This window comes from Rana temporaria, chromosome 4 (genome assembly GCF_905171775.1).
Source record: "Rana temporaria chromosome 4, aRanTem1.1, whole genome shotgun sequence".
In the NCBI taxonomy this organism is placed as follows: Eukaryota; Metazoa; Chordata; class Amphibia; order Anura; family Ranidae; genus Rana; species Rana temporaria.
In genome coordinates, this window is record NC_053492.1 from 432,959,866 (window position 1) to 432,987,852 (window position 27,987).

Here is a 27,987-nt window from a genome sequence, read left to right on the forward strand (position 1 = left end):
TATCTATCTAGTATCTATCTATCTATCTATAGATATTACAGTTAGTGTGCAAGAGGAACTCTAGACAAGATACTTAACTTATACATTGCTTTGTTATATAGCATATAATCTCTTATCTCTTTGTGAAGAGCCTGGTGACTTGGGTTGGATGTTGTAAATCTCTTCAAGGGAGTGGAGAGAAACTTCTAATTAAATGAAATAAGTGAGCAGGAGTCAAAGTGAATAGGGGAAGCCTAAAGTAACACTAAATGATATCCTTATTCTTCAAAAATAATCCATACACATTCACTACTTAATGGCCCTGTAATCTTTTTTTTTCATGAGATTGCTTTTTACTGTGTTTTTCTGCCCCCTTGTAAAGTCCTCTGTAAGCTCCCGAACCTCAGTTGGTGCTCTATGCACACTACACATCACATAGTCAATGGTCCATCTACAGCGTGAGCAGGGGGAGGGGGGGTTGCTACATTCCACTGAGTGCAATAGACAGGACATTTCTGAGTTTAGAATACATACTTGAATAAACTTTTTTAAACCAGAGTTCAGTGTCACATTAAGCCAAAACATTTTTATCATTTTTTATAGAGTTGTGAGGGGTTAGAACAACTTTTGTTTTTTTTTACTGCTGTATGTGTCCCCATCATGGCCAGTGCTAGACTATGTTCCTCCCTAGGCAAGACCAGCAACTTGCACATCCCAAAAAAACATAAAAAATGTTGTTGTTCTTTAACGTAGAACATATTAAAACAACAAAACATGAAACTTCTAAATTTTCAAAAAATAAGTGCCATAAAATGGCAACAGCACCAATATTACAGGCAAAATACAGTGCATCCAGAAAGTATTAATAGCGCTTCATATTTTCCACATTTTGTTATGATACAGCCGTATTCCAAAATAAATTTAATTCATCATTTTCCTCACAATTCTGCAAACAATACCCCATAATGACAAGGTGAAAGAATTTTGTTTGAAATTTTTACAAATTTATAAAAAATGAAAAAAATCACAAAATGATTGCCCTGCTTAGCTTAGTATAGTCCTCAAATACAGTTTACTCCATCCTCCAGGTCGTTTATGAACAAATTAAATATGATTGGTTCCAGGACAGAACCCTGGGGGACCCCACTTTCCAGCCCTGACCATTCAGAGTACTCCCCATTTATCACTACCCTTTGTACTCGCCCTTGTAGCCAGTTTTCAATCCATGTACTCACCCTATGGTCCATGCCAATGGAACTTACTTTGTACAGTAAACATTTATGGGGAACTGTATCAAATACTTTTGCAAAATCCAGATACACCACGTCTACAGGCCTTCCTTTATGTAGATGGCAGCTCACCTCTTCATAGGAAGTTAATAGATTGGTTTGACAAGAACGATACTTCATGAATCCATGCTGATTACTTCTAATGATACAGTTTTTATTGATACAATCTTGTATATAGTCCCTTATCACCCCCTCCAAGAGCTTGCATACTATTGATGTAAAGCTAACTGGTCTGTAATTCCCAGGGATGTATTTTGGGTCTTTTTTAAATATTGGTGCTCTATTGGCTTTTCAGCTGGTATCATTTCAGTCAGTAGACAATGGTCTAACAATTACTTGACTGAGTTCCCTAAGGACCCTCGTGTGCAAGCTATCTGGTCCTGGTGACTTATTTATGTTATGTTTTTCAAGTCCATTTCTAGTTTTGTCCTCTGTTAGCCATGAGGGTGCTTCCTGTGACGTGTCATGAGGATAAACACTGCAGTTTTGGTTACTGTTTGATTCCCTCGTGAAGACTGAGGAGAAGAATAAATTCAATAATTTCACCATCTCACCATCCTTTGTAACCAGATTCCCTGCTTCATTCTTTATGGGACCAATATGGGTCCTCCCTCTTTTACTGTTTATATACTTAAAGAATTGAAAGATCATGTGCTGATACCTAAGCATGTTTAATTGATATAGCTGCCAAGCCAACTAGTCTCTTTTCAAACATTTTAGAATGTATGTAAGTCTTATAAGTTGGAGCTTTGTTCACCACTTGCCACTGATACTGGAAGTGTTAGAAGGATCCTTAGAGCAACAGAAACTTTAGGAACATTATTCAAGAGTTTTTCGTTGTGGTATGAAGAGCATTTCTTGTGGCAGCATAGACTTTATCTGTCACAGGGGTTTTGCATTTTATTTTTTATACTGGCCTTTTTTTAAATTATTTTTGCCATAAAAAAAAATATTACTATGATGATACCATTATATTAAAAAAGCATAGGATTTGCAGTCCAACTACTGATACATTTCTTAACATATCGGCAAATGCAGCCTATGCAGGGATACTTTCTTGCCAAAGTTAGCAAAGTGTGGAGACTGACTGGGGAGCTGAGAGGAAGTGATGTTGTTGCAAAGCATGGCTTGCACAGCACCTCATTTGCTGGATACCTCTTCTTCATGGATTGATTGAAGGTTGCAAGAGATGGCTTAGTCTCCAGTTAACATCATCTATTCCTGCAGCAGTTTGCAGAACATCAGCGCAGTTTGTGGGGTAGCCAGCAGAGTGTTAGTAGAGAAGTCAAAACCTGACTTTTTTTACCAGGACTGAAAATTAAGGTAAATACACATTTTGAGTTTTCACCAGCAGGAATGGAGGGGAAGTCTTGTAATTGTAATACCCCGTACACACAATCGGAATTTCTGATGAAAAGAGTCCGTCTGACTTCTTCCATCGGAAATTCCAACCGTGTGTATGCCCCTTTAGACTTTTTTCATCGGAAATTCCGAAGAATTCCGTCAAAGTTTAGATGGAGAACATGTTCTCTTTTGCTCCAATGGAATTTCGTCGGAATTCCGATGTGATTTTGGCCGGTCAAAAGTCCTACCATGTGTATGGGGCATTACACTTGTTTTAGTCTCAGCTGAAGAGGGCATTCCCCTTACATTGGAGGGATTTGCACTTCCTCTTGTGTCTAAGGCTCCATTCACCATCCATTGAGCGTAGCAATTTACTGCCGTTTTTTTGGATGTTTTTTCTCAGTGTTTTTGCAGCTTTTTACAATAGTTTTTAAAGCAGTTTAGAAGCATAATACAAGTGTTTTACAGTGTAAGGCATTTTTGTTTAGCCAATAGAAAGCACTAGGGGGAGGAAAAGAAGAGGAAATTAGGGGCAGAGTGCTGCTGTTTGAGCAGAAAACGAGTGACAAAACGCTTGTAAAACGCTCAAGCGTTTCTATTGAATTCTATGGGGCCAATCTGCCAAAAATAAGCTAATGTACTTTTTTGAGCGACAGACATTTTGGTTAAGGTTACAGTACAGTCATATTTGAACAGGGGCGATTATAATGAATGGGATTTGGCTTGCTGAGCATTTTAGAGCTACAAGCTTCAAACGTAGCTCTAAGGACAAGAAGCACAAGAAGTGAAGGCAAATCTCCCCAGTGGGACACATGTCCTAGTCTATCCATAATGATAAAAAGTAAGACTGCAGTTTTATATATATAAATGGCTGCTATGTTGTTAAAACTCACAGAAAAAATACATTACTACCAAAAAGTGTTGTGTGTGTGTTCTTTCCGCTACTACTTCCCTGTTTGGCTAGTTTCATCAATTAACATTTGTACCTAATATAGACCCTATGAGGCTTATTCATAACAAACAGCATATACCACTATCTGCTGTCGGTTATGCACCGCTACAGTATGCACACCTTGGCTAATCCCATTCATGAGAATAAAGAGTACCCAGTGATGCCCCCTGGAGTTGTCTCTACTCAATGGAGCAGAGAGTGCTCCATAACTGGAGGAAGGCTGGTCATGCCACTTTGACAAGTGCTGCCATACCTCTGCTTTTTAAATTAGCTTCTTACTGTATATATACATTTTCAAACTGTACAAAGCAGCAAAGTTTATAAAAATTTACCATACACTGATGTAATCATTGACCTTAAAGTGGACCTTTTAGCAACTTACTACATGAATACATTCCACAACAAACATACTAAACACTACCAGAACCCTCCCATCTACCTCCTATACTTTCCACTGGAAGCATGACTTAGCAACCTCGACTCACCCTGAAGAGAGGAGCAAAGTCTTGTCTACGATAGGGAAATATTATTTCAATGCTGCTACCTTGGAGGTAGCATATAAGGTCCTGCTAAGATGGTATTGGGTGCCAGCCTGTATAGCACATGCAAATCCTGCCAATAGCAACAGATGTTTCAGAGGCTGTGTCCAGCACATTAAAGCGGGAGTTCACCCGAAAAACAATTTTTAACATTAGATTGAGGCTCATTTTGTCAAGGGGAATCGGGTGTTTTTTTTAAAATCGAAGCAGTACTTACCGTTTTAGAGATAGATCTTCTCCGCCGCTTCCGGGTATGGTCTTCGGGACTGGGCGTTCCTATTTGATTGACAGGCTTCCGACAGGCTTCCGACGGTTGCATACATCGCGTCACGAGTAGCCGAAAGAAGCCAAACGTCGGTGCGGCTCTATACGACGCCTGCGCACCGACTTTCGAAAAATCGTGATGCGATGTATGCAACCGTCGGAAGCCTGTCGGAAGCCTGTCAATCAAATAGGAACGTCCAGTCCTGCAGCCCATACCCGGAAGCGGCGGAGAAGTTCTATCTCTAAAACGGTAAATACTGCTTCGATTTAAAAAAAAAAAACACCCGATTCCCCTAGACAAAATGAGCCTCAATCTAATGTTAAAAATTAAGTTTTTGGGTGAACCTCCACTTTAAAGCCATTCATGTTTAGTAGACTTGCCTACATTTAAAGAGGTTGTAAAGGTACAATTTTTTCCCCCTAAATAGCTTCCTTTACCATAGTGCAGTCCTCCTTCACTTACCTCATCCTTCGATTTTGCTTTTAAATGTCCTTATTTCTTCCGAGAGGAGAAAGCCTCACATTACTGTGTGGAGTTACAGACAGAAGAACAGGAAGTGAGGATTTCTCAGAAGAAAAAGCAAAATGGAAGGATGAGGTAAGTGAAGGAGGACTGTACTAAGGTAAAGGAAGATATTTAGGAAAAAAAATTGTACCTATACAACCCCTTTAATCGGATTCTGATCCTGAGCCTTTGGACTTCTGCACTTTTGCTGTTTCATCTACCCATCTGCAAGGACACAAAACTGGATTTATTACATTGTCGCATTCCAGGCTAATTTTTATACCAACAGAAGCTGGCAACCTATTTATTTCTTCCAGCCAAACGTACTTTACCCAAGGCTTGGAAAAATAGCACTCCATTTGCAATGGTGAAGTATTGCTTGACCACTCTGATGATTAATGAAAAAATGTCTAGCATTTTCCATGATTCCCAATCCAAAAAAAGTCTGGAAGCCTTGGCTATCATCCACTTTTCCCTCCCTACACCTAAATAGTCTGGGCAACCTGTAGCATATTCCCTACCCCTAATTCCTGAGCCTGTAGGAACTTTTCCCGACCTACCCCCTTACTTAACCCTTTTCTTTTTCCTCTCTTTCATATAGTTTTTTTTGTTGTCTCGTATTACTTCTATTCCTGTTATTCCTGGCTTATTCCATTTCTCCTACATTTTTTATATCTGGGTCCTCAGACCTGGTCAGTGTGTTCAGGCCTGTGGCTTGGCCGTGAGGCCATGTAGTTGAATCTTTATGTCGAATCTTTAAGCTGTACATGATCCCACCTTTATTTGAATACTATTTACACCCATTATCAACCCACTGCATGGGTTACCTGTTGTTTTGTACTTTTTTTTAAACTCTCAATAGAAAATGTATTGTACAGACATATCACTACATATGCTCCAGTTAAGTGACTGTGTCTATTGAAAAATTATGTCAGTTTCCTGGAGAAAACATTTCCTCAGTCTCCTGTTCTATGATTATCAGACTGCAACAATGTAACTTCGTAGAAAATCAGAAGGTAAGAGGTTGCAACAGGGGCTGATCCATGTCAGGTATTTGTGAACATAGCCAACTACTAGAACCAGGATGTACATAGCTGTGTCATCTCTGAGCCGGTGTTAAATCACATTACTGCTACCCATCATATTGTGTAACGAAAGTGACTTTCCGACCAAAAATTCTTACTGCGCATGTGCTATGCGTTCCACACACTTCTCCACTTCACTACCAACAGAGCCCATCAGCATGTTCAACAACAGTGGCAGCAGACATCTTACTACATCCAGGTACATCTTTAATTTTAGCAAAAAAGTGAGCGTACTGTATATAAATAAATATAGTATATTGACATCTGTGATGCTGTTTGGATGTTTAATTTTGAAAGCCTAAAGGTTTAGCGCTGAGCAGTGCGGGGTGTACCAACATGCAGGGCCGATCCTCCCTACAGGCTTACTATGCAAGCCGCTTAGGGCCCCGCAAAGCTGCGGAGGGACCCCCAAATTCCAAATTACTAGAGGCCCTGCCTGGTGAGAAGTCATTTTCGGCCCCTCACCCCGCTTCTCAACTCGCTGGCTGCATGGGAGGTAAGAAGTCAGCACCCCCCGCTTCTCACTTCAATGATGTGAGAAGTCATTTCCGACAGACAGCAGAACAACCCCTCCCCTCTCTTAAATGTGACATGTCATTTTCGGCAGCCCCCCCCCCACCTCTCAACTTTAATGTGACATGTCATTTTGCTTAGGGCCCCAGGGAGGTCAGGATCGGCACTGCCAACATGGCCTCTGCTACCTTCCTACTGATGGTGTCCACTCCAGCTTGTTATAAAACTGTAACATCAAAACAGCATCACAGGTGTCAATATACTATATTTATATACGTTTACTTTATTGCTAAAACACTCTGAGATTCAAGACGTAGCTGGGTGTAGTAAGATGTCCGCTGCCGCTGTTTTATCAGATTACCTCTACCTGTCAGATCATAATGTGTTTGGAACCCATAGCGCCATGGAGCGCATGTTGGAACGCATAGCGCATGCGCAGTAAGTATTTTCTGGTCAGAACGTCACTTTCGTTACACAACCTGATGGGTAGCGGTAATCTGATAGAACACCGGCAACTTAGTCCAGAGAGTATATTCTGACCCTGGAAATGGCTAAACAAAGATGGTGCTGTCCCTCTGGAGAAAAAAAACTGAAGACTGCATTGTCAGGGTGAGTATTGTAATCTGGGATAGACACAATTCATAGCATAGATACTGTACACTTGACCCGATACAATGTATCTGATGTGACCACCACTTTAAAGCGGGGGTTCACCCTATAAAAAAAAAAAAAAAAAAATATGTTTCTTCTAGCATAAAATTCGGCATAGTAGCGCGAGCTACAGTATGCCTGTCTTAATTTTTTTCTCCCCGTACTCACAGTGTAATCGTACATAGAAGAATCCGACTGCCCACGGGGAATGGGCGTTCCAATCCAGACGGAAGGTGATTGACGGCCGGCTCTGGCGCGTCACGCTTTTCCGGAAATAGCCGAAATAGGCTTGGCTCTTCACGGCGCCTGCGCATAGTCTGTGCGCAGGCGCCGTGAAGAGCCGAGACCTACTCCGGCTGTCTTCGGGGAGCGTGACGTGCCAGAGCCGGCCGTCAATCACCCTCCCTCTTGAAAGGAACGCCCATTCCCCGTGGGCAGTCGGATTCTTCTATGTACGATTACACTGTGAGTACGGGGAGAAAAAAATTAAGACAGGCATACTGTAGCTTGCGCTACTATGCCGAATTTTATGATAAAAAGTTGTTCTGCAGGGTGAAACACCGCTTTAAGCTGATCATGTTCACATGTATATCTAAACAAACAATTACAGAAAGGTATAGTTTCCCTTTAAACCTTGTGTACATTGTAAGAAATAGATGGTAATTCCTTATGGCTCTGTCGCAGATGTTACCTGTAATTACACATTTTGTAGTGGCGTCATGGAGTGAAAACACGAGGATGTAAAAAACAGCCTTTCCGAAGGCAAATATCCATCATGTGTTTACTGTTTGCTCAGCTTGCATCGAAAAGCTTCCTTTTAAACGTAATGTACCATAAAAGTAACTTTATCTGCATGAAGAATAAAATTGTCGCTATAGGTAAGGAAACATTTTAGTATTATTTTAACCCTGTTAGCCTCGTGGTAATGCTGAAATAAGATTTGGTTTGAAGGTAGTTCAGCAGTAAAACATTAAATTAAATGGTCCATGTTAACATTGCTGTTGATCCTGAGGAGAAGTTTTTTTTCCCAGTATATGGAGCATTTCAGCTTTACCCAGCATATGTTCCCCATAGTTTTCTCTGCTCTAATTCACCACGTTCCTTTTTTCCCAACAGCTCCAGATGGCGTACTGCCTCCAAGGCTTTCATCTGCCAACCCGACCAGTCTTCAGGTTGTGTGGCCTACACCAGTTCGTAATAACGCTCCTGGCTTGCCTAGCTATCGGCTCCAGATGAGATCCACAAATCCCAACAAAATCATAGAGTAAGCAAAATCATATCTGCCTTTTTAAATTGGTTTGGTAAATAAGTAGTAAAGTCAGGTTTTGAAAATAATAAGGATATTCTTAAATAAGTAACTAAAAAATTACAATTCAGATTTAAATTCAAATATAGAAAATTAATAATTGTGTTGAAAACACTGGCCCAGATTCTCGTAGAATCACGCAAAACTGTGCGGGCGTAACGTATCTCATTTACGTTACGCGCTGCCTCAAGTTTTACAGGCAAGTGCTTTATTCACAAAGCACTTGCGTGTAAAGTTGCGGCGGCGTAGCATAAATCACCCGGCGCAAGCCCGCCTAATTTAAATTAGGTGGGTAGGGGGCGTGTAGTATTTAAATTAAGCGCGTTCCCGTGCCGAACGTACTGCACATGCGCCGTCCGAAGAATATCCCAGGGTGCTTTGCTCCAAATGACGTCGCAAGGACGTCATTTGTTTCGACGTGAACGTAAATGCCGTCCAGCCCCATTCACGGACGACTTACGCAAAACGACATACATTTTTAAATTTCGACGCGGGAACGACAGCCATACTTAGCATTGGTTGCCCCTCATATAGCAGGGGCAACTTTACGCCGGGCAAACCTAACGTAAACGTTGTAACTTCACTGCGTCGACCGCGCGTACGTTCGGGAATTCGCGTATCTAGCTAATTTGCATACTCGATGGGGAAAACGACGGAGGCGACACCTAGCGGACAAAAAAAAAACTGCATTTAAGATCCGACGGCGTAAGAGCCTTACGCCTGTCAGATCTAATGGATATCTATGCGTAACTGATTCTAAGAATCAGTCGCATAGATAGGACGGCCCAGATTAGGACTTACGATGGCGTACATGGCGTTGCGCCATCGTAAGCCCTTTGAGAATCTGGGCCACTGTATTTAAAATTTAAATGTGATTTTGAAATTTATTCTTTCCGTTCCAGTATTTTTTTTTTCTATTATACTGTATATCAGGGGTGTCCAAACTTTTTTCAAAGATGGCCAGATTTCATGAAGTGAACATGCATGAGGGCCGACCATTTTGCCTGACTTTTTTTGAACCATTAAAATTAAATGCAAATTTAATATTTTTTGCAAAGTTTATTGCAAACGGCATACTATTAATTTCATAACATTGATGACAATATATGATGATATATAATATATACAGTAAAACCTTGGTTTGAGAGTAACTTGGATTGAGAGTATTTTTAAATACATTTTGACTTGATATACAAGCGATGTCTTGATATACAAGTAGCATCAAGTCACAACAGAGTATAAAAGAGAAGAGAGGCACCTCTAATGCCGCGTGCACACAATCGGAATTTCATCTGACTTTTCATCAGAAATTCCAATCGTGTGTGGGCCCCACCGGACTTTTTTCTGTCAGTGTTTAGAAATAGAACATGTTTTTTTTTTTTTTTTCCAATGGAAAAAAAAATTATAGGAAATTCCTATGGTCTGTGTGCAACTCTGAAGGAGAAAAAACCCATGCATGCTCAGAATTAGGGATGAGCTTCGCGTTCGATTCGAACGTATGTTCGACTCGAACATCGGTCGTTCGATCGTTCGTCGAAACTCGAACAAAACGGGTCGTTCGCGCCAAATTCGAGTGACGCAAAACGTCCCATAATTCACTGGGGCGTTGAGCGCTGATGATTGGCCAAGCATGCTGTATGTCCCGCATGCTTGGCCAATCACAGCGCTCAAAAAACGAAGAGCCATAATTGGCCAAAGCCAGGGTGGCTTTGGCCAATTATGGCTCAGGGGGATTAGTACACGCCCCCCACTATAAAAGGCAGCCTGCACGGCTGCCTAGTGTAGTGTGTTGGCGGTTCTAGAGAAGATCAGTCAGTCAGACAGAGAGAGATAGAGAGATAGAGACACAGTGTCTTAACTAGATAGATAGATAGATAGATAGATAGAAAGATAGATAGAGTAGGAAGTGTAGTCAGTATAGTTAAAAGTACAGTTTGTAGAGAATATATTCACATCCTTAGGCGTTGTCAATATGTTTATAAACTGTACAGCTCAGCTAGTTTATCTATCAGGCAGGAGATTGTTCTACATGCAGCGCTCTAACGTGTTGTATTGCCTGCATTAGGGATTTACTTTAAATATAATTATTCTGTGTTATTTAACGTGTGCTAGTTAATTGCACACACAGACGCATTACCTGTTACTGCACGTGTGCAATTTATTTGCACAGAAGCGCAGTCGCTGTTAATGCAACTGGGCTATTGAATTGCACAGAAACGCAGTCGCTATTACTGCGTGCGTGCTGTTTAATAGCAACTAAAGGCAGTTGGTGTCACTGCGTGCGTGCTGTTAAATCGCATTTGACCGCAGTCGCTATTACTGCGTGTGTGCTGTTTAATAGCAACTAAAGGCAGTTGGTGTCACTGCGTGCGTGCTGTTAAATCGCATTTGACCGCAGTCGCTATTACTGCGTGCGTGCTGTTTAATAGCAACTAAAGGCAGTTGGTGTCACTGCGTGCGAGCTGTTAAATCGCATTTGACCGCAGTCGCTATTACTGCGTGCGTGCTGTTTAATAGCAACTAAAGGCAGTTGGTGTCACTGCGTGCGTGCTGTTAAATCACATTTGACCGCAGTCGCTATTACTGCGTGCGTGCTGTTTAATAGCAACTAAAGGCAGTTGGTGTCACTGCGTGCGTGCTGTTAAATCGCATTTGACCGCAGTCGCTATTACTGCGTGCGTGCTGTTTAATAGCAACTAAAGGCAGTTGGTGTCACTGCGTGCGTGCTGTTAAATCGCATTTGACCGCAGTCGCTATTACTGCGTGCGTGCTGTTTAATAGCAACTAAAGGCAGTTGGTGTCACTGCGTGCGTGCTGTTAAATCGCATTTGACCGCAGTCGCTATTACTGCGTGCGTGCTGTTTAATAGCAACTAAAGGCAGTTGGTGTCACTGCGGCTATTTTGTTACTTTACACTTGAGCCAAGTCGCTCTTACTGTGTGGTTGCTGTTTAATACCATCTGAAAGCAGTTGGTGTGACAGCGACTATTTTGTTACTTTACACTTGAACCAAGTCGCTCTTACTGTGTGATTGCTGTTTAATACCATCTGAACGCAGTCGGTGTGACAGCGACTATTTTGTTACTTTACACTTGAGCCAAGTCGCTCTTACTGTGTGGTTGCTGTTTAATACCATCTGAACGCAGTTGGTGTGACAGCGACTATTTTGTTACTTTACACTTGAGCCAAGTCGCTCTTACTGTGTGGTTGCTGTTTAATACCATCTGAACGCAGTCGGTGTGACAGCAACTATTTTGTTACTTTACACTTGAGCCAAGTCGCTCTTACTGTGTGGTTGCTGTTTAATACCATCTGAACGCAGTTGGTGTGACAGCGACTATTTTGTTACTTCACACTTGAGCCAAGTCGCTCTTACTGTGTGGTTGCTGTTTAATACCATCTGAACGCAGTCGGTGTGACAGCGACTATTTTGTTACTTTACACTTGAGCCAAGTCGCTCTTACTGTGTGGTTGCTGTTTAATACCATCTGAACGCAGTTGGTGTGACAGCGACTATTTTGTTACTTTACACTTGAACCAAGTCGCTCTTACTGTGTGATTGCTGTTTAATACCATCTGAACGCAGTCGGTGTGACAGCGACTATTTTGTTACTTTACACTTGAGCCAAGTCGCTCTTACTGTGTGGTTGCTGTTTAATACCATCTGAACGCAGTTGGTGTGACAGCGACTATTTTGTTACTTTACACTTGAGCCAAGTCACTCTTACTGTGTGGTTGCTGTTTAATACCATCTGAACGCAGTCGGTGTGACAGCGACTATTTTGTTACTTTACACTTGAGCCAAGTCGCTCTTACTGTGTGGTTGCTGTTTAATACCATCTGAACGCAGTTGGTGTGACAGCGACTATTTTGTTACTTCACACTTGAGCCAAGTCACTCTTACTGTGTGGTTGCTGTTTAATACCATCTGAACGCAGTCGGTGTGACAGCGACTATTTTGTTACTTTACACTTGAGCCAAGTCGCTCTTACTGTGTGGTTGCTGTTTAATACCATCTGAACGCAGTTGGTGTGACAGCGACTATTTTGTTACTTCACACTTGAGCCAAGTCGCTCTTACTGTGTGGTTGCTGTTTAATACCATCTGAACGCAGTCGGTGTGACAGCGACTATTTTGTTACTTTACACTTGAGCCAAGTCGCTCTTACTGTGTGGTTGCTGTTTAATACCATCTGAACGCAGTTGGTGTGACAGCGACTATTTTGTTACTTTACACTTGAACCAAGTCGCTCTTACTGTGTGATTGCTGTTTAATACCATCTGAACGCAGTCGGTGTGACAGCGACTACTTTGTTACTTTACACTTGAGCCAAGTCGCTCTTACTGTGTGGTTGCTGTTTAATACCATCTGAACGCAGTTGGTGTGACAGCGACTATTTTGTTACTTTACACTTGAGCCAAGTCGCTCTTACTGTGTGGTTGCTGTTTAATACCATCTGAACGCAGTCGGTGTGACAGCGACTATTTTGTTACTTTACACTTGAGCCAAGTCGCTCTTACTGTGTGGTTGCTGTTTAATACCATCTGAACGCAGTTGGTGTGACAGCGACTATTTTGTTACTTTACACTTGAACCAAGTCGCTCTTACTGTGTGATTGCTGTTTAATACCATCTGAACGCAGTCGGTGTGACAGCGACTACTTTGTTACTTTACACTTGAGCCAAGTCGCTCTTACTGTGTGGTTGCTGTTTAATACCATCTGAACGCAGTTGGTGTGACAGCGACTATTTTGTTACATAACACCTGAACGCATAACTATGGCTGGAAGGACAAAGAGAGGCAGAGAGTCACGAGGGCAAGCAGGCTCTGCATCTAGAGGTAACGCTGGTGATGGATGTGGTGCATCCTCTTCAGCACGTGGCCGTGGCCGCTCGTCCTTCTTTTCGGGAGCTGGCCGTGTTGAGCCTCAACATGCTGAGAAATTAGTTGAGTGGATGACCAAGCCGTCCTCATCCTCCTCATCCTCTCTCACACAGACTGATTATAGTTTGTCTGGCAAAGCAGCTGCCAAGGCGTCCTCTACCCTCTGCACAATGGGATCACACAATCCTTCCCTAGTCCCACCGTGTCCTCCTGAGGAGTCCCCCGAACTGTTTCAACACAGTGTTGGGTACATGCTAGCTGAAGATGCACAGCGTTTTGAAGACTCCGATGACGGAACACTGATAGAGGAAGGCATTGATGTGAGCCCAGGGAGAGGGGGTGGCCGAGAGGGACAACAATCTGGGAGTGATGTTCCCCCAGCTGGAGCATACTGCCAGGTTGTCGCCAGTGATGATGAGGAGGGAGGGGATGATGAGGTCATTGACTCTACCTGGGTGCCTGGTAGGAGAGAGGAGGAGGAGGAAGAGGACGAGGCACAGGCACATCTTCAAAGAGGCAGGAAGCCCTCCAGGGGTCAGCTTAAGGGCAGTACACCAACTGCATTACGTGGCGCTGCTGTGTCTCAACGGTACAGCAAAAGTTCTTTGGTGTGGGCCTTTTTTGAAACCTGTCCATCAGATGCTACCTTTGCTGTTTGCAACATATGTCTCAAGCGTATCTCGCGTGGCCAAAACATCACCCGCTTGGGCACCACATGCTTGTCCAGACATATGTCGACCTGCCATGCAGCTCGTTGGCAGGCATACCAGAAAGACCCACACCAAAGACCAAAGCGGTCCTCCCCTTGCCCTTCTGTGACCTCAAACCCCACTAGACCCCTAGTCCTCTCTGCAGCCTGCACCGAAGGTGTAGAAATAGGTGTGTCACAACGTAGTAGTGGTAGTACATCCGGCCAATCTACTGATATTACCAGACAAATTTCCCTGCCCCAGCTGCTGCAGCGCCGAAAGAAGTACGCTCCCAGCCATCCACATGCCCAGCGGTTGAATGCTAGCTTAGCAAAATTGCTAGCACTTCAACTGCTACCTTTTCAGTTGGTAGATTCTGCCCCCTTCCGTGAGTTTGTGGAATGTGCAGTACCTCAGTGGCAAGTACCCAAACGCCACTTTTTTTCACGGAAGGCGATTCCGGCTCTCTACCGGCATGTGGAAGGCAATGTCCATACCTCGCTGGACAGGGCGGTCAGTGGTAAGGTGCATCTTACCGCTGACTCATGGTCCAGCAGGCATGGACAGGGACGTTACCTGTCTTTTACGGCCCATTGGGTGACTCTGCTGGCAGCTGGGAAGGACGCAGGTCAAGGCACAGTAGTTTTGGAGGTTGTTCCACCACCACGCCTCCAAAACACTACAACTGCTTGTGACACACCTCTCTCCTCCACCCCTCCTCTTCTTCTTCCTCTGTGGCCTCTTCCTGTGGTGATGTTGGCTCAGAACCAGCCGTGCTCCGTAGGCGTACGACGGGCTACGCAGGAATGCAGGCCAAGAGATGCCATGCGGTCCTAGAGCTGGTGTGCTTGGGAGACAGGAGCCACACTGGGGAAGAGGTTCTTTCAGCTCTGCAGGGGCAGGCTCAGAGGTGGTTGACGCCACGCCAGCTGAAGCCTGGAATGGTGGTCAGCGATAATGGCACCAACCTCCTCTCTGCCCTGCGACGTGGAAAACTCACCCATGTGCCCTGTTTTGCGCATGTTCTCAATTTGGTGGTGCAGCGGTTCTTGGGCAGGTACCCTGGCTTACAGGATGTCCTGAGGCAGGCCAGGAAAGTCTGTGTGCATTTCCGGAGGTCATATAATGCCACTGCTCGGCTGACAGACCTCCAGAGGGAATACAACCTGCCCAAGAACCGCCTAATCTGTGACATGCCCACCAGATGGAACTCTACGTTGGCCATGCTGCAGCGGCTGCACACGCAGCAGAGGGCCATCAATGAGTACCTGTGCCAATATGGCAGCAGAACTGGCTCAGGGGAGCTTGGGTTTTTTTCACCACGCCAGTGGGCCTTGATCAGGGATGCATGCACTGTCCTGTCACCATTTGAGGAGGCCACGAGGATGGTGAGCAGTGACAGTGCATGCATCAGTGAGACTGTCCCGCTTATTCACATGTTGGAGCACACCTTACGTGGAATAATGGACAGGGCCCTTGAGGCAGAACAGAGGGAGGAAGAGGAGGACTTCCTTACCTCTCAAGGCCCCCTTTATCCAGACACTGTTCCTGCTTGCCCACCTGGAACACAGGAAGAGGAGGAGGAGGATGAGGAAGAGGAGGAGGAGGAGGATTGTATCAGCAGCATGGAGGTGGAGCCTAGCACTCAGCATCAACAGCAGCAGTCTTCAAGGGATCATTTACAGTCCCAAGGAACACGTGGACTTTTACGTGGCTGGGATGAGGTGGCTGAGGATCCTGTCGTCCTCAGTGACCCAGAGGACTTGCCCCAAATGCCTCTGCAAACCTACGCTGCATGGCCTCCCTGATTCTGCAAAGCCTGCGTAAGGATCCTCGTGTACGTGCTATCAAGGAGAGGGATCATTACTGGCTGGCAACTCTCCTTGATCCACGTTACAAGAGTAAGGTAACGGATCTTATGTTGCCATCGCAGAGGGAGCAGAAGATGAAACTACTGCGGGAGGCCTTGCAGAAGGGTCTGTGCAATGCGTTCCCAGAACCGGGGGGATTACCAAAACCTGGCCCTGGACAACGTCTTGCTGAGGCTTCGGTGAGTCAGAGAAGGAGCGGTGGAGAAGGTGGCCGTCTGACCGATGCGTTCAGACAATTTTTTAGTCCGCAGCCCCAAGGTCTGACCGGTTCCAGCAACCATCGCCAGCGTCTGGTTTACATGGTCCGGGAATACCTAGCGGCAAGATCCGACTTGGACACCTTCCCCACGGAAAATCCTCTGGCTTACTGGGTCTTGAGGATGGATCACTGGCCAGAGCTTGCACAGTACGCAATTGAGCTACTGGCTTGCCCTGCATCCAGTGTTCTTTCAGAACGTACATTCAGTGCTGCTGGAGGCTTTGTGACCGATCACAGGGTACGCCTCTCCACCGACTCTGTTGATCGACTGACCTTCATCAAAATGAATCAGGCTTGGATCAACACCGGCTACCAAGCACCTGATGCTGATGTTACTGAATAAGAATTTTGTGTTGAAATATCAGATCCCTTTGAGACTGCTGATGCTGAGTGACTGTCCTGTTGTGCTGCTGATGGAATATCCTTCTCCTCCTCACTTTTCATGCTGTTAGCTAGTAAGAAATTTTGTTTTTCTGTGCTCCGCCACCAGTGCCTAAGGCCTAATTTTTCTGCCCCTGTTTAACAGGGGCGCCTAATAACAATTTTTGATGCAATACTTTGCACGTGGCCTAAGGCCTAATTTTTGTGCCCCTGTGTAACAGGGGCGTCTAATAACAATTTTTGATGCAATACTTTGCACGTGGCCTAAGGCCTAATTTTTGTGCCCCTGTGTAACAGTGGCGTCTAATAACAATTTTTGATGCAATACTTTGCACGTGGCCTAAGGCCTAATTTTTGTGCCCCTGTGTAACAGGGGCGTCTAATAACAATTTTTGATGCAATACTTTGCACGTGGCCTAAGGCCTAATTTTTGTGCCCCTGTGTAACAGGGGCGTCTAATAACAATTTTTGATGCAATACTTTGCACGTGGCCTAAGGCCTATTTTTTGTGCCCCTGTGTAACAGGGGCGTCTAATAACAATTTTTGATGCAATACTTTGCACGTGGCCTAAGGCCTAATTTTTGTGCCCCTGTCTAACAGGGGCGTCTAATAACAATTTTTGATGCAATACTTTGCACGTGGCCTAAGGCCTAATTTGTGTGCCCCTGTGTAACAGGGGCGTCTAATAACAATTTTTGATGCAATACTTTGCACGTGGCCTAAGGCCTAATTTTTGTGCCCCTGTGTAACAGGGGCGTCTAATAACAATTTTTGATGCAATACTTTGCACGTGGCCTAAGGCCTAATTTTTGTGCCCCTGTGTAACAGGGGCACCTAATAACAATTTTTGATGCAATACTTTGCACGTGGCTCCTTGTTGCGCTCCAATTACAGATATTGGGAGGGGTTGCAGTGTTATGTTGCGCCTATGGACACATTTTTATGCCCCTGTGTAACAGGGGCACCTAATAACAATTTTTGATGCAATACTTTGCACGTGGCTCCTTGTTGCGCTCCAATTACAGATATTGGGAGGGGTTGCAGTGTTATGTTGCGCCTATGGACACATTTTTATGCCCCTGTGTAACAGGGGCACCTAATAACAATTTTTGATGCAATACTTTGCACGTGGCTCCTTGTTGCGCTCCAATTACAGATATTGGGAGGGGTTGCAGTGTTATGTTGCGCCTATGGACACATTTTTATGCCCCTGTGTAACAGGGGCACCTAATAACAATTTTTGATGCAATACTTTGCACGTGGCTCCTTGTTGCGCTCCAATTACAGATATTGGGAGGGGTTGCAGTGTTATGTTGCGCCTACGGACACATTTTTATGCCCCTGTGTAACAAGGGCGCCTAATAACAATTTTTGATGCAATACTTTGCACGTGGCTCCTTGTTGCGCTCCAATTACAGATATTGGGAGGGGTTGCAGTGTTATGTTGCGCCTACGGACACATTTTTATGCCCCTGTGTAACAAGGGCGCCTAATAACAATTTTTGATGCAATACTTTGCACGTGGCTCCTTGTTGCGCTCCAATTACAGATATTGGGAGGGGTTGCAGTGTTATGTTGCGCCTATGGACACATTTTTATGCCCCTGTGTAACAGGGGCACCTAATAACAATTTTTGATGCAATACTTTGCACGTGGCTCCTTGTTGCGCTCCAATTACAGATATTGGGAGGGGTTGCAGTGTTATGTTGCGCCTATGGACACATTTTTATGCCCCTGTGTAACAGGGGCACCTAATAACAATTTTTGATGCAATACTTTGCACGTGGCTCCTTGTTGCGCTCCAATTACAGATATTGGGAGGGGTTGCAGTGTTATGTTGCGCCTATGGACACATTTTTATGCCCCTGTGTAACAGGGGCACCTAATAACAATTTTTGATGCAATACTTTGCACGTGGCTCCTTGTTGCGCTCCAATTACAGATATTGGGAGGGGTTGCAGTGTTATGTTGCGCCTACGGACACATTTTTATGCCCCTGTGTAACAAGGGCGCCTAATAACAATTTTTGATGCAATACTTTGCACGTGGCTCCTTGTTGCGCTCCAATTACAGATATTGGGAGGGGTTGCAGTGTTATGTTGCGCCTACGGACACATTTTTATGCCCCTGTGTAACAAGGGCGCCTAATAACAATTTTTGATGCAATACTTTGCACGTGGCTCTTTGTTGCGCTACAATTACAGTATGTTTGAGGGGTGCCCTTTTTTCTACAATTTTGCTTTCCCAAAAAGATAATGCCACCCCCCCACCACCCCTAAAATAATCGAGATATTGTTCCCACACAGCACGTGCGCAACCAGTATTAAATTACTTTGTTCTTATAATAATTTAATGTTGTGCAGGGACATTTCTAAACATGTGCCACTACTAGAGACACATAGCAGGTGTGATATTTGAAGGAATTTTTCATTTTTTTTTTTTCACTTTAAACATCATTAAAATCGCTGCTCCGCAAAAACGTCCGTTTTTAAAATATTTTTTTCGATTGATACATGTTCCCTGGGGCAAGACCCGGGTTCTGAAAGACGTTTACCAACATTAAATTGAATATTGGTCTTTAAAATGATCGTTTTTGAATTCGAACGTTCGAGTCCCATAGACTTCAATGGGGTTCTAAATGTTCGCGCGAACCCGCGGTCTGTTCGAACGTTCTGATGCGAACCGAACCCGGGTATGTTCGGCTCATCCCTACTCAGAATCAAGTCTACGCATGCTCGGAAGCATTGAACTTCATTTTACTTGGCTCGTCGTAGTGTTTTACGTCACCACGTTTTGGACGGTTGGAATTTGGTCTGACAGTGTGTATGCAAGACAGCTTAAACTGTCTTGGAATTTTCCAACGAAAAATTCCATAGGATTTTAGGCCATTGGAAATTCCTTATGTACGGGCCATAAGTGTAGCAATATGGTTATATTTAATGACGGTACAACATTTAGCAACATATTGCTATGCTTAGAGGCCCCTCTCTTCTCTTTTATTCTCTGCAGCTCCTGCTGGAATTTGCTTCTAATCCCCTTGTGGAGGCTTCCATTTGTGGATGGAAATTGTATGGCTACACAACCTGGTCACATTGCTATGATCTTTTTATATGGACTATAAACTGAAAGACCTATGAATAAATGGTTGTGGAACAAATCATTTGAGTTTCCATTCTTTCTTATGGGGAAATTCGCTTTGATATACAAGTGCTTTGGATTACAAGCATGTTTCTGGAACAAATTTTGCTCACAATCCAAGGTTTTACTGGATATCTTCTCTTCTCCGCTCAGGGTAACGATGAGCTCAGGCGTATTATGTTTAAATATATATATATATATATATATAAATCTCTATCTCTCGCTATCTCTATATCTCTCTCTCTCTCTGTCTCTCTCTCTGTCTCTCTCTCTCTCTCTCTCTCTCTCTCTCTCTCTATCTATCTATCACTATCTATCGCTCTCTATTTCTCTATCTATCTATCTATCTCTCTATCTATATCTCTCAAAAGGAAAGGAACCGTGTTCCAGTTTGATGTGGCCCCTCAAGTAACTCTATCTATGGTCCCCAAAGTTTGAGCGTGTTATGTTTTTTTTGTTGTTATATCTATCTTCTTTAGCCTGACAAATCCCAGAGTGCCATGTTCATTCTTAGGATGAGCCGGAGCATGTTCACAAGTCTATGTGCCCGAGCCCGCAAGGAAGCTGACAGTGCGCAGCGCCACCACCAATCACAGGCACTGTGACATTTCCCCCAATCTCTGCATCAGAGATTGGGAATAGTCACCTTGCCTGTGATTGGCTCTTTGCACTTCATATCGGCTCTAAACACGACCAACCCCCCCCCCCCCCCCCAGTTCATACTAACAATAAGTGCAGTGCTCAGGATTTGTCAGGCTAAAGAAGATAGATATATTAACAGCATAAAAAACATAAGCTTTGGGGGCCACAGATGGATATACTTGGCAGGCCACAGATGTACATGTATATATATGCAAATTTCAAGTGGGGGCCACATCAAACTGGAACACGGGCCGGACTTTGGACATGTCTGCTGTATATTGTCAGCTTTTCAAAATCTTGAAGATATTCTGCCAGACTCATCCACCTTACCAATCGCTCTATGTGTCTGCTACACCTCTCTGTCAATTCCTCCACTAGCTTCTGCTCACCCAACTAATTCAATTAAAAATACTAACAACTCTGCCCCCAGCTACATCACTGACCTAGTCTCAAAATACCAGCCTAATCGTTCTCTTCATTTGTCCTGCTCTCTAGCTCCCTCATCACCTCCTCCCATGCTTGCCTCCAGGACTTTTCCAGAGCCTCTCCAATCCTATGGAACTCCTTACCCCAATCTGTCCAATTATCTCCTACTCTATTAGCTTTTAGACGATCCCTGAAAACCCTTCTCTTCAGAGAAGCCTATCACCTAACAACTGTATTTTCATTTTCTTCATAAGCTCATCCCCCACAGCTGTTACCGTTTGTGCCACTTGACCCTCCCTTCTAGATTGTAAGCTCTAATGAGCAGGTTCCTCTGATCCCTCCTGTATTGAATTGTATTGTAACTGTACTGTCTGCCCCCATGTTGTAAAGTGCTGCACAAGCTGTTGGCGCTAAACCCGGTATAATAAAAATAATAATTCTGAAGAAATATAAATAAGAAAAGAAAATGCAGAAAAAGTCAATGAAAATAACTGTGATAAAAAAAACATGGTGCATAAAAAATGTATGTGATTTAAAAAAATGTACTGTCTGTTCCAGCTTTTGCAAATCTTGATGATATTCTAAGGAAGTGTAGGTAATGAGTAAACATATAATTGTGTGGAAATTATGAAATGTAAAATGTATGTGTGATTTAAAAAAATAATACTGTCCATTCCAGCATTTAATTTTTGTCAGCTTTTGCATTGATTGACAATATTCTTAGGATATTTCGATAATGAATTAACATGCATAAAATAAATAATTGTTTTGAAAAGATGGTATGTAAAATATATATGTAATCTCAAAAATGATTTTGTTGATTCCAGTAATGTTTTTAATACATAAAAATTAACGAAGTACATTTGGTTCCAGTAAATATTTTTAATTTAATAATTCTAGTGTACTGTACTAAATGGATATGTAGCTTGAATATATTTTTAAAATGGTTATTATTGTGTAACTCTTTCTAAAAGAAGTGACAAAAAAGTATTACCTAATTTGTGGAGAAATCAAATTATTGTTTCTCACATAACAATTGTTAATAGGTTTCAGAAAGTACAACTACCAGGAGAATGTAACTATATACTTATAGGGGTAGATTCACATACAACTACATCGCCGCAGCGTATGTGAGATACGCTACGCCGCTGTAACTTACATTATGCCGGTTCGAATCCACAACGAATTTGCGCCGTAAGTTACGGCGGCGTAGTGTATCTCAAGTGGTGTAACGGCGCGGAATTCAAATCGGCGATTAGGGGGCGTGTTTCATTTAAATGAAACGCGTCCCCACGCCGAATGAACCGTGCATGCTCCGTTTCTAAATTTCCCGCCGTGCATTGCACGAAATGACGTCGCAAGGACGTAATTTTTTAAACTTAGACGTGACTTACGTACATTCCGATTCACGGACAACTTACGCAAAAAAAAGAAAAAATTCTAATTTCGACGACGGCCATACTTAACATGGCAAATCTAACTATACGCGACAAAATAGCAGCTTTAACTATACGCCGGAAAAAGCCAACTACAGACGACGTAAAAAAATGTGCTGTCCGGTCGTACGTTCGTGGATCGTCGGAAATAGCTAATTTGCATACCCGACGCGGAAAACGATGTGAACGCCACCCAGCGGACGCCGAAGAATTGCATCTTAGATCCGAAGGCGTACAAAGACTGTCGGATCTAACCCAGAAGTCGTCGTATCTTGTTTTGAGGATTCAAAACAACGATACGACGCGGCAAATTTGAAAGTACGCCGGCGTATCAGTAGATACGCCAGCGTACTCTGTCTGTGGATCTGCCCCCATATTGTCCTGGTAATGAATTTAAGGGGGCAAAGTAGACAGCAGCAAGTGACCAATAAAAAATTATGAAATTATTTTATTTAAAGTTAAAGGAAAATATAATCCAGTATAATTCATTTTGTAGTGTAATATGCCTATATATTGATTTTAGCTAATTAATTAATTGATTAATTTATTTATTCATATATACATCTATTAATTTTAAAATGCTCAATTTCTCAAGCCATATGCAATAAAACTGATTGAACATTCAGGATGAAATCCAAACTTATGGATGGGTTTTCTCTGGCTCATAAAAATGAATGTGTGCAGATCATCAGTTTAATAATCCATAACAATTTTGCCTACATGAAGTACATTTTAAAGATCTTGGTTTCGTTAAAAGAAGAGGAAACCTAATGCATCTTTGTAAAAATACTGATCTAATTTTTAACCAAAAATTGTTAAAGTGGAAATCCAGGAAAACATTTTTTTTTTTTTAACTTTTGCTATGTACCAATAAATGACCTCTAATAATGGTTGTCCATGTGTGGCTGGCTGTTGCATTACGTAAAACGTATTGATGAGCCATGTCACTACTGTAAGCACCAAACCTCCAGTGCTGTAAATCAAAGTTCTGTCCCTTATGTAGTCAGAATGAGCTTCCGCTCGCTGCTCACCTCGTCCATTCATATAATATTTTTTATTATAATTACAGAATACAAGGCATTCTTTGATTGGACTAAGGAAGATCATGATGTTCATCTGCCCCACCTCACTCCTCATACAATCACAAATCGTGTATTTTGAATGGGTGAAATGAAGAGGGTCATGCTCTTATTGACCTTATGAGAGACCAAACTTTGATTTAGAATTATCATTTAAGTAATTTATTGATACATAGCAAATCTATATATAAAAAAAAAATTTCCTTGACTTCCGCTTTAACATTTTTCATTAAAAAAAATAATGCACTACATATGAAATGGAAACATGTTGTACTAAATACAGCAAGGTATAAAAGTGAAAAAAGATGATTCCTACTTATTGTGTTTGGGATCGATGGAGGTGGATCCATCAGAATCTCTGAATCATAACATAACAAATAAATCCGATGTTAAAGCAGAGTTCCGACGGAAAAAAAAAATATATTAAAAGTCAGCAGCTACAAATACTGCAGCTGCTGACTTTTAATATATGGATACTTACATGTCCAGGGCGCCGCCATCTTCAGTAAGGGAATCAGGACTCGCGCATGCGCAGTAGGGAACCAGGAAGTGAAGCTGCGCGATCCCACTGGTCCCTGCTGTCTTCTGGGACCTGTGTGTCTCCCAGAAGACAGCGGGGCGGACGGAGTAGGCGCCGGACGTGGCGTAGGTGATCTATGCCTGGAAGTGGGAGCAAATACCTGTATTACACAGGTATCTGCTACCTCCTCCCCCCTGAAAGGTACCAAATGTGACACTGGAGGAGGGGGAGGATTCCAAAAAGTGGAAGTTACATTTTTGGGTGGAACTCCGCTTTAATTTGGTTTCATTCCTTACTTTTGAATGCATGTGACCCCAGTCAATAGCATCCAATCAGCTCATTCCATTTCTCTTTGTGGGATGGACTAGCAGGGAGGACTTTGAGTGCATAAGTAATCTCCCAAAATAATGAAATAAGACGTTAAAACTAATGTAGCCAATCTTCAGAAATAACAAAAGATAAAAAAAAAAATATATAGGAATCGATTCAAAACCTGGAATATGTAGTCTCCCGAAATAACAAAAACTTTCTAAAAAAAAATCTTTCTAACATAACAATTATGATGAAATGAAATTATTTACTTATCTGAGTAGGAGGCCATTTTTGGATATTTGCCATGAATCTAACTTGTTTACTTTTCATCCTTGTAGTCTCTTTTCGGGCCCTAGTGCTTCCTTAACCTACACCATTAAGGATCTTCAGCCGTATACAACATATGAGTTAAGGATTGTTGCCTCCAATATATATGGTGACACCTACAGCAGATGGGTCAATATGTCAACCGAACAAGACAGTAAGTACACATTCCATACCATCTGTCATGGCAGCAGAGGGGGTTTTGTCTAGGTTTTCTTTAATACAGAAGTAACCCAGAAGGAATATATAGGAAATACGAGAATTATATGGTAATGTTATAAAATGCAAATTTCTGTATGTGCTGTGTAAATTCACTTGTAGTTTTAGCTTTGCAGCTACCAGATCAGCACAGTGGAGATTCTATTTTTGGGGAACGGAGATATCACTTCATTCCTACGCCAACAGTATGTGAAGGGAAATCTCTACGAAGCAAATGAAATTCCTCTTTTAGATATCTCTCCTCAGTGATTAATAGGACAATAGAGAGGGTAAATCTACCCTGTGTCACACCTTAATGAACTTTGTTCACTGGTGTAGTATTGGCCGGCCATGTCTGTAGATGTGTTAATAGAGCTTTTTAGCTCAAAAGGTATTCATGTTCTCTGATATCTCAGCTTATTTATATTTTGTATAATTATTATTTTTCTACAAGCTAAATTAAACTTTTTTATCCATAATATTGTCCGTCTTTGCCATAGTAGCCCCTTAGTTGTCCCCAGGGATACCACCCTTTGGTTTTCCAGTGGGATAACACCCCCTTGTTTTATAAAGAAATCTTACACTACATTTACAAAGCGAAAATGGTTCTATTCAACAACTTTAATATTTAGGTTTGCATACATTTGGGTCCTGCATGAAATGCACATAAAAAATTCATAACAGCCATTAAAGATCCGAAAACAGAACAATTCATATTTTGATTTTAGGCACACCATTTCTTTTCATTTGAATGGTCTGATGCTGGAGCATATTTTCCATAGCAAAACACGCTTTTTAGAAAATATACGCTATAGATTCTCTTTTCCTGCCAGCAGGTAAGACCAGGAGCTTATTTGTACATATTTACCTGTCAATTCTACACACTGAAAAAAAAATACTGTTTACAGAGCTCAAAACCTCAAGTTGAAATGTACACATGGAACTGAACAGCAGAGCATTGACTGCTCCCCCTTCTCACTGCACTGTCACTGCCAAAGCACCCTGTATTAAAGGTTTATTAAAGCTAACTGTATTAATAATTTAAAAATGTATAAACATTACAAGAAAAATATAAAATAAAAAACAAACGTTATAAATTAAATTGACCCCAAATCCATTAAAGCTTCCATTTAATAAAAATTTAAAGAAAAAAGCAGTCAGCTGCTAACTGAGCTGAAGTTCATTGTGACTATCAACAAGGTGTGATCCCTTGACTGAGTTGGATGTCCATTTTGGAAAGGGTTAGGAAATGTAACCATTGTTCGCCTTTTCAATAAACATACCGTGTGTCAACTGCGTAATTTTTGTTTAAGTTTTACTCAGTTTTATCGCAAATAAAGTTTCACTTTCAAGTTCTCATTCAGAAGATATTTTATAGGCAATTTCTACATGCTCTAGGGAAAAACATAGAGTAAGAAGATTAGATATGGACTGTAAAACAGGTGTAAACAACAAGGGCATGAAAAGGGTGTATTTTATCTCTACTACACATACCAACACGACCAACATTGCAAGCCTGATATACTTTTTTTTTTAAGTACATGCCACCTTTACTGAGTGGTCAGCCAGGAATTTGGGTGTCTTCTTTTGAAGAAACTATTTCCTGATATGAAGCTAGTGAAATCAATGGACTTCCCGTGATATCTAGCATACCCTGCTATGTATGTTGTAGTTTTATCTCTTGAAAAACTACTGCAGTCTTATTTCTAGTAGTTTCTGTATGTTAGGCAGGTTTAAATCAGGTGGCTGTAAGTGGCATTTTAGTAGTATAGCTGTTCAGTATAAACAGTCATGAGAAAAATATACTGAAGATCCTGAAAAAAATGCATCCCATGTTTAGTGTTTCTGTTGTTTTTCAAACGTATTTGAACAGGCAAAAATTTGATCTTTAATCAAAGTGAGTGCAGATAAAACTGATATACTTCAATAAGAACGTGCATTTTAGTAATTTATTTAACAAGAATATCAATACATCTAAATGTTGATTGTGTAAAAGTTAAGTACCCTTTTGGCCCTTTAGCAGAAATTACTTCTGCCCAGCAGTCTCTGGCATTAAAGGGGTTGTAAAGGTAAAAAAAAAAATCCCTAAATAGCTTTCTTTACCTTAGTGCAGTCCTCCTTCACTTACCTCATCCTTCCATTTTGCTTTTAAATGTCCTTATTTCTTCTGAGAAATCCTCACTTCCTGATCTTCTGTCTGTAACTCCACACCATAATGCGAGGCTTTCTCCCTGGTGTGGAGAAAGCCTCTTGAGGGGGGAGGGGGGCGAGCAGGAGGGACAGAACCCTTTCTACTTTGTAGATAGAGAAAGGAGCTGTGTGTTAGTGGGCGTCCTGACACTCCTGCTCGCCCCCTCAAGAGGCTTTCTCCACATCAGGGAGAAAGCCTCACATTACTGTGTGGAGTTACAGACAGAAGAACAGGGAGTGAGGATTTCTCAAAAGAAATAAGGACATTTAAAAGCAAAATGGAAGGATGAGGTAAGTGAAGGAGGACTGCACTAAGGTAAAGAAAGCTATTTAGGGATTTTTTTTTTTACCTTTGCAACCCCTTTAATTCTGAAAATTTTGACCATGTCTCCATGCAAGAGTTGCAAGAGTTTTTTTTTGCATGAATTGCCCATTTCAAAATCCCTATACAAAATGTATTGGGAATAAAATGAGGGCAGTCTATCACTCTCTTTTTCTGCTCCGTATGCCATTCTCTGGTGGATTTGCTAGTGCACACCAGTTTATTATTGTGTAGAAAGACTAATTTCTGTTTTAACTTTAACTTTTGGACAGATGGTCTCACAATCTCGTCAAGCACACTTTAATATGATGTAGAATGTATAGTTGACTCGTTGACTGAGGGCTGTCTATGCCCTGAAGCAGCAAAGCAACCCCAAACCATAACATTTCCTCCATCATGCATTGTTGTTATTAGGTGGTTCTTCTACAACTGTCTTTGGATTGTGGCAAACATGTCTACAGTTCCTGTGACCAGTGCCGATCCTGACCTCCCTGGGGCCCTAAGCAAAATTACATGGCACATTAAAAATAAGAAGCGGGGGGCGCTGACGACAGTGACATTAAAGAAAGTTGAGAAGCGGGGGGAGGGGGTGTTCTGCTGCAGGGGTGCTGACTTCTTACCTCTTCTCCAATGCAGCCAGCGAGTTGATAAGCGGGGTGAGGGGGTGAAAATGACTTCTCACCAGGCGGGGACTCTGCAGCTTTGCGGGACCCTAAGCGGCTTGCATAGTGAGCCTATAGCGAGGATCGGCCTTGCCTGTGACCCAACAACTCTATCTTGGATTTATCAGTCTGTTAAAGAGCCTGGTCTTTGCTTATATGTTCAAAGGCAAACTGTACTCTTGCTCTTATGTCCTTTTTGACAGCAAAGTCTTTTTCTGAACACAAC

General features: G+C 42.3%; 1 protein-coding gene across 1 annotated transcript in view; it reads left to right on the forward strand.

Moving 5' to 3' along the window:
- The window catches only part of USH2A (usherin), a 1,018,338-nt gene that overhangs the window by 579,464 nt on the left and 410,887 nt on the right, over nt 1-27,987 (forward strand). The window contains exons 39-40 of the mRNA XM_040347840.1: nt 8,238-8,385; nt 24,404-24,546. Coding sequence (XP_040203774.1) covers nt 8,238-8,385; nt 24,404-24,546 — 291 coding nt within the window. The remainder of the gene's footprint in view (nt 1-8,237; nt 8,386-24,403; nt 24,547-27,987) is intronic.